This window comes from Anomaloglossus baeobatrachus, chromosome 4 (assembly GCF_048569485.1).
Source record: "Anomaloglossus baeobatrachus isolate aAnoBae1 chromosome 4, aAnoBae1.hap1, whole genome shotgun sequence".
Lineage (NCBI taxonomy): Eukaryota > Metazoa > Chordata > Amphibia > Anura > Aromobatidae > Anomaloglossus > Anomaloglossus baeobatrachus.
Window position 1 is genome coordinate 595,813,155 of NC_134356.1, and position 14,286 is coordinate 595,827,440.

General features: G+C 43.0%; 1 protein-coding gene across 4 annotated transcripts in view; it reads right to left on the reverse strand.

Annotated features, from left to right (window-relative positions):
- Window positions 1-5,106: 5,106 nt before the first annotated feature.
- GMCL1 (germ cell-less 1, spermatogenesis associated) overlaps window positions 5,107-14,286 on the reverse strand; it is a 188,552-nt gene continuing 179,372 nt past the window's right edge. For all 4 annotated transcript variants that reach the window (XM_075346157.1, XM_075346160.1, XM_075346159.1 and 1 more), the window contains exons 13-15: window positions 14,014-14,159; window positions 12,476-12,563; window positions 5,107-6,747 (exon numbers count right to left, since the gene is read on the reverse strand). In XM_075346157.1, the coding sequence (XP_075202272.1) occupies window positions 6,619-6,747; window positions 12,476-12,563; window positions 14,014-14,159 (363 nt within the window). In that variant the 3' untranslated portion in view covers window positions 5,107-6,618. The remainder of the gene's footprint in view (window positions 6,748-12,475; window positions 12,564-14,013; window positions 14,160-14,286) is intronic.

A 14,286-nucleotide genomic window follows, 5' to 3' on the forward strand; every position in this document is an offset into this window, starting at 1 on the left:
CATTAGGGTCCCGCTGGTTCTGTTTGCAACAGATCTGCTTTCATATTAATGCAGCCTAATGTGTATTGTGTAGTCAACATTAATCTGCTGGGCTCAGCAGGCGGGATGAAGAGGTGTTCTGATTAAAAAAAAAAAACAAAAACACAACTTGGTATGTTGAATGGGTTGTCACATAGATGATAAATGGAACGACTGAGCTCTGCAAAGCTTCGTCAATCTTGTGAAAACCTCTTTAATAGCCCATGCTGGGCATGTTTTATCAACTTGCTTCTGAGAGTCACTCAAAATTCAGGGAAATATAACTTTTCAATTTAAAACAAAACACTAGCGTTCACAGAAGAAGATGAACGGAGACTGTATCAACTCAAACAAATGGGGCTTATTGAGAAGATAACTAGCCTCACAATGTTGAAAGCTGCAAGCAGTGGACCGGGTCCGCGTGAAACTGAGGGTAAAAAAAACGGGATTCCGTATATGAGTGCTGCACTAATAAAGGACACAGTAAGAAGGGAATTGGATAAAATATGTATAAATATATAAAAATATTAAAAATATTTTGGATACCTGCAGTTTTGGAAGTTGATTGAGTGATCTTTAAGGAGGTAATGTAGATCCAAAAAAGTATGCAGAGTTTCACTTGTATGGCAAAAACAAAACGGTTTATAATGAGTATGAAACAAAAAGTGTGTGTGTGGGGGGGGGGGTAATGTATTACAGTGGGGTCATAGGTATAAACTTGCCTTTTTGGGTTCCTGGATGGAGATAGGGTTTGTCGTTCCCTAGATAGTGGACTCTGAAAGGGCAGCAAGGGTGTATGGGTGACTGAATGTTGCCTAAAGGCCCCGTCACACACGAGATCGCTAACAAGATCGTTGCAGAGTTACAGTTTCTGTGACGCAGCAATGATCTCGCCAGCGATCTTGTTATGTGTGACATCTACCAGCGATCAGGCCCCTGCTGTGAGATTGCTAGTCGTTGCTGAATGGTCCGGACCATTTTCTTCAAAGGCGATGTCCTGCTGGGCAGGACGCATCGCTGTGTTTGACGCCTACCAACGACCTAATAGGGTCCCACCGCCGCCGAGATCGTTATACAGGTCACTCATCGTTACTTTGTCGTTGGTAAGGTCTGACTGTGTGTCATCTCACCAGCGACCTCCAGGCAACTTACCAGTGATCCTTATCATCATCATCATGGTCGTACCGTTGTCGGGATCGCTGGTAAGTCGTTGTGTGTGACTGGGCCTTAAGGGAATAAAATCGGTGAATCGGGGAGGTTAAGATTAGGTAATACTGTTACAAGATAGTACAGCATCACTGTACTATCCTATCTTGTAACAGTATTACCTAATCTGAACCTCCCCGATTCACCGATTTTATTCTCTTAGGCAACATTCAGTCACCCATACACCCTTGTTGCCCTTTCAGAGTCCACTATCTAGGGAACTACAAACACTATCTCCATCCGGGAACCCAAAAAGACAAGTTTATACCTATGACCCCACTGTAATCCATTACCCCCTCCCCCTCTCTCCTCCCCCCACTTTTTGTTTCATACTAATTTTAAACCTTTTTGGTTTTGCCATACTAGTGAAACTCTGCATACTATTTTGGATCTACATTACCTCCTTAAAGGAGGTAAATCAATCAACCTCCAAAACTGCAGGTATCCAAAATATTCTTTATATTTTTATATATTCATACATATTTTATCCAATTCCCTTCTCACTGTGTGTCCTTTATTAGCGCAGCAGTCATATACAAAATATAACTTTTCAATTATTGTGATTCTTTCAGAAGATGAGGCTTTTATATGATCATAGATCAGAAGAACATGGCTTGGAATGAACGAAATATAGAATCACAGATATTTGGAAATTTTCATATTTGCCATATTTACATATATTATGCCGCATCCAACAAAGTGGGTTGTTCTGTACTTTAAATTATGAAAAGCTGAAGTTAGAGACCAATGGAGATTCATGTGCAGCCCCTCAGTGCAGTGCTGGAGTTGTAATGTTACCATTTACGGTGAAGAGGTCATCCAAAAGCGCACCGCACCGCATGATCCACCCCACGGCATAATGTTTGTGGTTAGAGAACCTCCCAAAAGATGGCAATGACTTCCTGCAAACTCAACAGCCACTCAAGGCAGCTACCTTCATGATTGCAAACTAAAGCCATCCCAGATGTGCTTGATGGAGACATGTCCGGTAACGCTGCAGGCCAGAATAGCTTGTTTAGGCCACGCAGGCTGCTCTCAGTAATGCGAGAACATGCAGCCTGCTAATGTGTTGAAGAACAGCTGCAGGGACACTAATGACTCCTAGGGAAGGCCTCTTCATGGCATTGCCCATGAGCAATCCTGATCAATCTACACCTATCATTGTGTCCAAGTCAAAACCAAAACTCATTAATGAAGAGGATAGATGTCCATTACAGCCTCTTACTCTGCACCATAATAACTTTGAGAGTGATTGCGTGAAGTCAATGGACATCTGTAGCTGGACGTCTGGCTCTAAGCCAAATGTCTCCACAAACTATCAGAAGGCATTTGCAAGATATTTGATGCCTTAGATTTGGTATGTGACATCCCATTTAATATACAGTACAAAATACATTACTACATGCAATTCTTGGAATCTGAGGAGGTGACATACAACGCCATGAAGAAGCATTCACGGTGGAAGAAGAAAAATAAAAACAAAACACATTGGTCCTAACCCTGGGAACATGGTGTAGGGTGGAATAATTTCGGTAACTGGGCCCCTCTAGTCTGCAATGTAACAACAAGCTGTTATTGTACCTGGAATATTTAGTCATGGAACTAGTACAGAAATTTCATCAAAGCTTCTTATGAGCCATTTTTCCACACCACACCACCAGGCCACTGTTACTGGGAGGAGCCTGCGTGGCCAAAACCTACTGCCATGGCCTGCGTTGTCTCCGGACTTGCCTCCTATCACATTCAGGACACCGTTGGTCATCAATTGCAAAGGGAGCGGCCAGCAGCAGATCTTGATGATTTTGTGTGCCCATTCAGAATGATAGAACACGCCACAGACAACCATTAACCTAATTTATAGCAGATCAAGACATGCAAGTGCGGAGATTTCTGCACATGGAGCTCATACTCCATACCTTCTTGGTGTTGCAATTTCAATGTTGACATCTGTGCGTACATAGATACATACATACACACAATATAAATAGCGCTCTCTCTCTCTCTAATGTCAACATTGAAATCGCAACAATATAGGTCTGCATTAAAAAGGAGGATCATTACATGTTGCTTTATATTTTAAGCCTTCCCATTTTACTGAATAAAATAACTGGGGATACAGACTCCTCGTAGTAGAATCTTCCACCGGTATTGCCAAGATAACTTATCTTATCGAGCACAGGAGGAGTTACGGAACACAATGAGAACTTGTTACCATCATTTATATTGAGATGTGCTCTACATAGATATATGCAGCTACCACGGCTACGTTTCACAAGAAGCATTTCAGTAGACTTTTCATATATAAATAAAAAAGCAAAATGACACTGTGGAGGGAACGTAAAGGCACTTAAAAGCAAGTACTAATATGCAATTTTTTGAATACGCTTTAGGCAAAACATTATCAGCAAACCGGCCAAATCTAAATGCACGGTTCAAGTAGCACAAGTAGTATTATCATTAAGGCTGCATTATCTTAATTTTGTAGCAAAAATCTAAGGAATGTTTCAAGAATTAACACTTACTGTATAACCGATTTCTTTTGTAACAGGAAATATAAGAAACTATACGTATTAAACGCTACAGCAGAATTTTATGCTTCTTATATCCAGTAGGGTACAAAACAAAATAACGTTAAAATAAATTCAACATGTTAAATGTAACAAAAAGGACAAAGCAATGGACGTGCCTCCTGTTTAGTTACTAACTCCACCGACTATCCTACTAATCTTCACATATCAATGGGTTGCTTTAAAGGCTTTTTTATAGTGGTCACTTCAAGAGGTTGTAATAAAAATTGTCAAATATTTAGTTATGGATTAACTAGCCTTTCAATAGGTCATCAAAATCAGATCAGTGGGCATCCAACACTCAGCACTCCTGCCCATGAGCTAGATAATAAATGGAGCAAGATCACCACAGTAGTGGCCAGTCTAAAGGCCCAATCACACAACCACTTACCAGCGATCCCGACAACGATACGGCCTGATAAGGATCGCTGGTAAGTCGCTGGTGAGATGTCACACAGTCAGACCTTACCAACGACGCAGTAACGATCAACGACCTGTATAACTATCTCGGCGGGCGTTGGGACAGTGTTAGGAGGTCGTTGGTAGGTGTCAAATACAGCGATGCGTCCTGCCCAGCAGGACATGGCCTTTGAAGAAAATGGTCCGGATCATTCGGCAATGACTAGCGATCTCACAGCAGGGGCCTGATCGCTGGTAGGTGTCACACAAAGAGATCGCTGGCGAGATCGTTAATGCGTCACAGAGACTGACTCAGCAACAATTTAGCGATCTCGTTGTGTGTGACGGGGCCTTTAGGCGCTTGAACTCAGATCCCATTTACTACCATAGTTGGAGAGCTCGATCAATCTCCAAGTCCTAGACAACTCCTTTAAAGAGAGCCAACCACCAGGATTTTCATATTGAAACTAAAGCCAGTGCTATTCTGGTGCTATGATGCAGATTCTAATTATACCTTTAGTTGTGAGACCGGATATATAGTTTGTGAAATACAGGCAAGTAAAATTTGTGAAATGAACTGTTATTTGATTGATAGGTGCAATTGAATATCTAGTAAGTGGGTCAAGTTTTGCTGGTTATTCCCGCCCCTGTCTGCTGCCTGTCCTTCCTCCCCCTTGTCCTTCCTCCCTCCTTCTTCCCCTTGTAATACCAGAAAAACAGGGGGAGGAAGAACAGGCAGGCAGACATGGGCGTGAATAACTAGCAAAAGTCACAGTTAGATATTCCGTTGCACCTATCAATTAATTAACAGTGATTTTCACAACCTTTACTTGCCTTTATTTCAGAAACTATACATCCAATCTCACAACTAAAGGTAATCAAGGACGATCAAGTTAAGCCATTAGATTAATGTTCCTTTATTCCAATTGGAATAAAGGAACATTAATCTAATGGCTTAACTTGATCGTCATTGGCGCGGCTTGGAAACCCTCACTCTATTACTCTCTGTTATCTGCCAAAAACCGAGGGACCGCTGCTGTGACTCTGGATTATCCACATACATGCTGTTATAGGAGTTGTGACTTTCACAACCCCTATAGGTGAGTAGTATCTCCCTACTTTTCTCTCCCATTGTTATTTGGGTAAGACCCTATTGCGCTTCTTTCCTCCACAGTCTTTTATCGATAACTAAAGGTAATCAGCATGCTAGCGCCAGTATAGCATTGGCTTTAGCTTATATAGAAAAATCCTGGTGGTTGGTCCTCTAAGAACTAGAAAAAAAATTGGTCTGCTTCCCCTCCAGAGGTAATAATCCTTTATTCATTGCCTGTGTCAAATATTGCAGCTTTGCAACATGTACAAAAATTGAGTTAAATTGCAATATAGATAACTTTCAGACAAGACAAGAGTGACACAGTTTCTGGGGAAAAAAAATATATATATATATATACACACGACCCTCTTAAAACATTTGGCATCAAATGAACGATAAGCCTTAGGCGAAAACAGCAGAGTATTAAAATGTAATGCAATTCCTGCCAGTAGAAGGTGTCAGTTTGGGTCCAATGCATCAATCCAGCCGTTCACCATTGAGGCTTCCCAGAAGAATACGTCCGGATCTGATCTGAGTGATGCTGCTTTAATCGTAAGAACTTGAAGAAATCTCACCGTATCTGGCCGGTTTAACTACACGAACAACTGAAGGCGGACAATTTGGATTTGTTCTAAATATGGAGAATCCAGGGTAACTGTTGCAATTAATAAAAAAAAAATATATATTTTTATTTATTTATGACAACTATAGTTTATCTGGTGTAGGTCTGCCCGACCTCTGATAAGAAGCCAACATTGGTCATCACGTAGTACGGGTGCTTATGTCTTACGCTACTCTCCATAGGCCAGCAGAGGGTTAAAGATATTTAAGGCTTATAGGTGATCATCTTATTAAAAAAAAACAAAAACAAAAAAAAAAAACCCCTCAACAGATCACTGCAAATGTCAAAATCCGTGCTGCACAACCTCACCATGTGAAGATCACAGCTTGGCAAGGAACATTTAAATATAAAGTGTAAAAAACAAAACTGCACAGCAGGATGTTTGCACCTTCAGATAATGAGTCAGAAAAAAAATAAATAAAATGAATTATAAAAAAAACATAAGCTTCAACTTTGAACATAATGGCTATTCCATAGACACTTTTGGCTTGTGATCTTGGCAAAAGAGCCTACATTCTGAGGTGGTGATAAGATACATGGCGGTACAAGTCCATCGGTTACATATCTTCTCTGCACTATTACAGACAAAAAGTCAACAAAAACTTGAAAAGGTAAAAAGCAACAAAAAAAAACAACAAAAAACAAAAATACAACTGAAATGTTCCCTTTTTACGGTTTCCATAACGAGTTCTTCATGTAGCCAGTTGGGCACATTAGACGTCTGGACTTTCCATCTGTCCTTCTGACTCCACTCGTTTTTCAGGGGATGTGTAAAGGAAGTTGCAGCAGATGTAGAGCGGAAACACAAGGAGGCGACTGTCCAGATTCATCACCACTTGTTCCTATAGATAGAGAAGATTAATCAGTGAAAACAAAGAAATGATGACAGGAGGAGCCGAGCAGGAGATGTGCCGTCATCATCTGACCACTGCTCCTCCCTCTACAACACACCAGTAATTCACAAGTTAAGGACTTCTGCAACAAATCCACATGTGTTGTATATTATGGCTTTTGAAACCAGGACTATAGGTTGTTTTACCAGGATGTATTATACAGTTATTTTTTACAGGTGAAAAATGTATTTTTAAAGAATATCAAACTCCCATGCCACCCAGTATAAGTTACAAGCCAGGATCAAGTTGGTAGTGGTCCACGTGCTGAGATACCCACAGGTGGCTAGAGGAAGGAGGCATTGGCACACAGCACTGTGCCCGCTAGATAATGTACCTAGCCTGATGACCAACCTCAAAAGGGAAACCACAAAATGAGCTTCCGTCCTTTTGTTTTAGCGATTGCAGAGATCTCAGCACCTGGATAATCATGGTTATAAATTTTCAACATGTAAAAACTTTAAAAGGGAATGCACACTAATCTTTTTCTTCCAGGAAATAAACACTAAAATTTATAGATTCTGATAGTTTATCATCTAGTGATCATCTAGTCTGTGCTCCCTTTAAAAAGGGAATTTGTTACCACTTTAACAGTTTAAAAAGGTCAATATGGGCATACAGGTTATAGAATGTTAAAAAAAAGCCATTCCAGTAGGTCTCATATCAGATGCCTTGTTGCTGAAATATCATGTTTTATCACTATGTACATGTGCTCTTCCAGGCTATGGGGCAGATACTGCCTTGGAAGATAACTCTGCCTCTACAGATTATTTTAAATAACAGGGCCGTTACTAGTGTGATGGCCGCTCTCTACTTTCACTGCAGAGCTGTATGTGATTATGGCTATGTGCCCACGTTGCGTATTTGCGTGCTGTTACGCTGCGTATTGCACTGCAGCGTAACTGCATGCGTCCTGCGTCCCCAGCACAATCTATGAAGATTGTGCATAATCCATGCGCACGTTGCGTTTTAGAGCGCAGTGATTTGCATACTGCCAAATTGCTGCGTTCTAAAAAGCAACATGTCACTTCTTTCGTGCGCTTTGGATGCAGGTCCTGCTCTGTCTATGGTGGGGGCTGCATCCAGAGCGCATGAAATCGGCCTTTTCACTGCACTCATTATGCAGTGTTTCTGCAGCGATTTGAAGCGCACGTGTGCTGTTCAAATCGCTGCAGAAATTTCTGCAGGGACAAGACGCAACGTGGGCACATAGCCTATAACTGACACTTCTGCAGATTCCTCTCCGCTTCAGCCTCCAGCTTGCAAGCAGTGTTTCAACATTGTTGCAATCAAGCAGAGCTCAGAGAGCTGAAAAAAATGTGTTTGAAAGAAGTCAAATTTAATTTCTCCTGTTCTGTGTCAGATACTTGTCTCACACTGGTAACACCCCATTTAAAATAAGCTTTGGAGGCGGAGTTATCTTCCAGGCAGCATCCGCCCCATAGCCTGGAAGAGCTCATTTACATAAAGTGATAAAAGATTATTTGAACAACAAAGCATCTGATATGAGACAAAGGTTTGGATTTTTTCAGCCTTCTATAACTTGTATGGCCATATTAACAGTTTAAAAAGGTCCAAGTGGTGACAGATTCCCTTTAAAGACAGATAATATTGTGGGCTGAAAAAGCAGATACCATATACAATATCTAAGGCAGTAATATCCAGAAAATACATTTTCTAGTGGTCTGGTCCAGTATTGACTTGTATCTATGTGCTGCCAGTTTCATGCATGCTGTACTGTAAGCTACTATATATTACTGATTTTGTACTTTGGGGGGAGCTGAGCTGCTCCCCTTTTGCTTTCTCATATAGACTCCTATTTCTTGTGCCTTTATGGCTGTTTTTAGTATGTACCTAATAAAAGTGAATTCTGAATATTATTGATCATTCTTATGCGCACATTCTTTCACTTAGTGACTTTCTGTATGGCTGCTATTAACTCCTACTTTTGTCTTTTTGGACTTCATTTTTATTTGTTCTGCCAACATCACTTCTGTAACATGCCATATTGGAGAAGGTATAGGTCTTATTTCTATATCAAATCAGAAGCTATTTTTCATTGTTAACCGAAATGCACAGTCAAGCGAATATGAACAAACCCATATGTCCGTGTAACTCTTCAATACACTGTATAACAAGTAGTCTAATCTAAAAGCAGCATTTGCATCTAAAAATAATATTGGACGCGAGACAAGAGGCAGCTGCTGCAAATTTATGTTTTCGTTAAAACTGCTCTCAAAGCATCAAAATGTCAGAGCACCTGAAACTATTCCATGTAAAACACTAGTAGGAATGGTGTCATCCAGCTTGATGGACTGTCTGAATGTGTGTCCCATGAAGTGGAAATATCACCGAGCCAGATGTATTAGAGAGCAGAGCCTCTCAGACAGAATTTACATGATTATTTTATGGTTACTGTCATAAAAAACACAGCTCAGCTGTATCTCTACACAGTAGCTGCACAGTTACATATCATTACAAACCATTCCAGATCTCATCTCACAGGGCTTTCAGCTATCACTCACCTCCACAACACACTGATTGCCGTGAGAGGAGATCTGGAAGTATTTGTAATGATACATAACTCAGCCTTGCTATACCTCTCCAGAGATCAGTGAGGAGAGGAGGGATAGTTTCTTTCTCACCTGCATCCCGCATGATGCTGTCTGCTTATGATTGGTCAACCTCATGCAGGAGAAAAAGTACACACCACCACCCCAGAGAGAAATCCTTGGTAGCGTCCAGCTGAACTATGATATAAACTATAACCTAAGCTAATGTCTACACAACGGTGAGGAGAAAATTAACAAAATAAAAGCTAAGGTTTTTCTCAGCTCAGTAAACACTACTCTAAGACATGGCGAGTTTCACATGCTCAAACAGGTGAAAGATCCTTATTGACGTATACGCACACGAAATGCTATAATTGTCTGATAGAAGTTGGTCCAGTGCCAGGCGTGAGACTCGCCAACAGTCTGGACCTGATGCAAAGAATAGGCCATCATGTTTAATGTAGAGAGAGGCTAAATTTGATGGATCCTTCCTTCAACCAATGTAACTATGTAATCCTGAAGAGTCCTCACAACCCTGTGGAAAATCTAGCAAATGTCTAACAGAAGGATGTGCTCTAGCCCACTGTGTAGACATTACGGTGAAATATGCTGCAAGTAGCCGGTAGTCAAAATAAAAAAGGGTACACCCTTTTTTTCTGGCCGACCATGTGAGGTGTATGGAAACAAAGTAACACTCCCACTCTCTCCAAAAGATGACGAGGGACAGAGATGGGTCATGCTGGTGCCTCAGTGGTTAGCACTGCAGTCTTACAGCGTTGGGGCCCGGTGTTCACATCCCATCAAAGACAACATCTGCAAGGAGTTTGTATGTTCTCCCCGTGTTTGTGTGGGTTTCCTCCAGTTTCTTCCCAGATTCCAAAGACATACTGATTGGGGCTCACAATATAAATTCACTATGGGGACAGTGTTACTGATATATGTAAAGCGCTGCGGAATATATCAGGCGCTATATAAAAATAAAGCTTATTATTACTAAAACCAGCCTAATATTTTTTTTGTCAGGAGAGAAGCCACCACCACCAGTGCCAATGCCTTAACCCCTCTATTTAGACACATGCACAGTTGTCCAAGCTGAGTGTGCATGTGTACAGATTGTCAGGAAGAAAAGTGATTAGCTAAACAAATGTTTGGGAAAACGCTATTACCGTATTTTTCGCTTTATAAGACGCACATTTGTTCCCCCAAATTTTGGGGGAAAGTAGGGGTTGCGTCTTATAATCCGAATATACGGATTATATACTGCAGGGTCCAGGGGAGGTGCGGGCCGCTCTGGAGCGGTGCTGGAGGCTGAGGAAGGCTGGTGAGATGGGCAAGGCTACAGCAGGAGATCTCCTGCTAACGCTCATATAATATGCACAGCCGCTGTCCATCACCATGGTGCTGAAATCGCACCGCGGTGATGAGCTGGGGGAGCGGCGCATATTATATCTGCCTGTGGTCCCCTTTGATCGCACATGCACCCCTGTGTTAGCTATGGCCCCCTTGCTGCTGCCCATAGTAAAATAAAAAAAAAAAACTTTACTTACATCCTCCTGCGTGTCTCCCCGGTCTCCCTCCTGGTGCTGTAATCATGCACGCAGAGATGTCACTCTGCCGTGCCGATCACATGACCGGCACCGAGAACCAGGAAGTGCAGGAGACAGGAGGAGCTCAACCCCACGAGGGAGACGAGAGAGGACAGTGCTGGAGAAGGTAAGGAAAGTTTATTTTACTAAAAGCAGCAGCATGGGGGCGCTATCTAACACAGGGTGATGGGGGGGCCGTGTGCCAGCCCGGGGGGGGGGCCGTGTGCCAGCCACGGGGGGGGGGGGGCGCCAGCCACGGGGGGGGGGGGGGGGGGGGGGGACATGTGCCAGCCACGGGGGGGGGGACGTGTGCCAGCCACGGGGGGGGGGACGTGTGCCAGCCACGGGGGGCGTGTGCCAGCCACGGGGGGCGTGTGCCAGCCACGGGGGGGCGTGTGCCAGCCACGGGGGGGGCCGTGTGCCAGCCACGGGGGGCCGTGTGCCAGCCACGGGGGGGCCGTGTGCCAGCCACGGGGGGGGCGTGTGCCAGCCACGGGGGGGGCCGTGTGCCAGCCACGGGGGGGCCGTGTGCCAGCCACGGGGGGGCCGTGTGCCAGCCACAGGGGACGTGTGCCAGCCACAGGGGACGTGTGGCATCACTGGGGGATGTGTGCCAGCACAAGCGGGCTATAGTCAATATAATGTGGCCATATCCAGATTAAGCGGGCTAATTTTAGGATAGGGGGGCTATGAGGGACATATACCCTATATGATTTGTTAGACGGACACTGGCATTATAAGACGTACCCCATTTATTAAAAAATTCTCTATAGCTTCACCAAATTTGGGGGTGCGTCTTATAATCAGGTGCGTCTTATAAAGCGAAAAATACGGTAAATGTGTATGAACAGTGTAAAGGTGCATTATTAAATTATCGGCCCTGCTAGTATTCCAATAATGGTCAGCATAAACAGACTGCCAGTCAACTGAACGAGAAAAATGCTTGTTCATTACGTGAAAGTATAGAATGCTGTACATTGTACCTTTTTGCTAAAAAAAAGGTAGTTAAAAAAATAAATTTAAAAGTGTATTTTTTTATTTTATAACAATTCTCTGAGAACCCTTTAAAAAGAACTTATAAACAGGGATATAGAGGAGGGAAAAAATAATGGTTATTACAACTTGTAGAGCAGCATAAACAGGGGTCGCTATGAAAGCAATTAGATTGTCTCACTTATCCAAATACAATCCCCACTACCGAAAAGAAAAAAAAAAAAAAGACCAATCTGCACTAACAAGATATTTCACAAATGCATGAATGAATAAGAGATGCTTTCCCCCAGGTGACCACTTTAAGTACTGATTAGATGAAGCGGTAATAAACACACCGGGACTGTGCGATGAGATAGTCCTTGCAAAGAAAATGCTATTTACAGTCCTATTAACAACGTACTCTAGTCACTGTCCACCTTTCTTCCCCTGTGATCTCATTAATGGCAGCCAGATTCTCCTCCAGACTTATTTATAGCTGGGCCTCCTTATAAAACACAACAGGAGCTCTGGATTGTTTCTTGGAACCCATTAAACAAACATAATACATACCTGATCTTTCTCAAGGCTGAGGATCTGATAGCCACTAGTCCGGCTGCAGATGACTTTACCATTTGTATCAAAGGACACCAAGCGTAACCTGTGAATATAATGGACATCCGCATTAACCAGGAATACAGAAAAAACAGCAACATATCCAGCATTTAATGTGAACTCTTTAACCAGCATATAACAGTCTGGTGGCAATAAAAGATGCTCAAGTGCTACAGCTCTCTTTTGGCTCCTCTATGCACACGAACCTTTGATTCGGAAGGCCTCCTGATAAAAGGCCGCCATTAGGGCATGACAGCCATGACTGGTGTATGGGGCCCTGTGAAGAGAAGGGCCCAGCCAGGGCCTGGGGTAATTACTTAGCTTTATCAAGGCCGGGGCTAAGCCCCCCTCTTCAATGGGCCTTTGTTACAGCCGCAACAGACGGGCCCTGCATATGGCTAATTTGCATGCAAAGCACTTCAAAAGGCATCATATGCAAATTAGCCATGTGGTGGAAGCAAGGTCAGTGGAGCGGAGCAGGGCAGAGCATGTCAACCCTTGGCCCAGCATGCAAAAGCGTAATGAGGTCATCACTCTGCGACCTTATCAGACTGCTACAAGCAACACAGAGCCGCGGAAGTGGGAAGGACGCAGTAGCTGGTGGGGAAAGGCAAGTGCTCAGTGAGCTGAAGACAAGAGCGGGTATGATGGCCGACCCCAGTCCCTGCCTTCTCAGCTGGATGTGCATAGGAGGGTGACTTCATAATTTTGCTTATTTCAGGCCCTTCCCTCTAGCCTACTTGTGGTTATGCAGATAAAAGCTGCTATATGTCCCAAGTAAAACCGTTCATTCCCCCACGACGAGAGGTGATGATTCAACTGAAAGCTAAAATCTGTAACAGTAACCTCTCATCATGATCACCAACAGGCTCTCAATAAAGCCACTACTATAATTTCATTACATAATCCCTTAAAGTGAACCTTACATGATTCATGCTGCGCAAGCCACAGGCTGCATGATTCAGAGAACGGTTCCTGCATTATAAACATTTACTGTGTGCTTTACTCTGAAATGTTGTGGTATTTCAGACCATCGTTCAAGAGGGGGGCCAGGGATGGGGTGACTAATAAAACTTTTCCCCTAAGGTCCATCAGGAGGCCGATCAAGATACGTGCCACATACAGTAGATGCCATGGTAAAACTAATCCAACTAGTCACAAAGGTAGGGTCTCACTGACTTCTCCTCTGCCGGAATAACCGGTCTTTGCCTAATTACAAATAGAAAGGGATACCCGTCATGAGGCAGAGGACAGCGGGTTGAATCCACGGAGAACCTACCTATGTGACAAATATTCCAAACCACCTGAGCCCCGGTTTCCAACTATTTTCTTTAACACTGCAGATTTTGGATAAAATTTGCAATGGTAAAAAATTAACAAGTCCAGACTTAGAAGGCCAAGTACCAGTAGTTCATAGCAGTAATCAATATTTATGACAGCAGGTACAGGTTTTTCTGTTCCTTGCATCTATTGATGGCAGAAGCAAATTACCGTACCTGAATGCAATGTTCCTTTGTGCCTGTAGACTGACTGATCCACTACATGGCTGATTTAAGGTGTTCCTCTTAAAGATGATGTAGCGATTTGTGTATGTGACCAACAAGTCAAAACCAAAGTTAAATCCAGTCCATCTCCAACAATACTGAAACAGAAAAAAATACCCTGATGGAAAAATTTGATTAGAAAGCTCAGAGACCATGTGATAGCTGCTAGGGATGAGCGAACCTTAACGGTAAAGTTTGGGGTTCATACTGGACACCTAGTGCCTG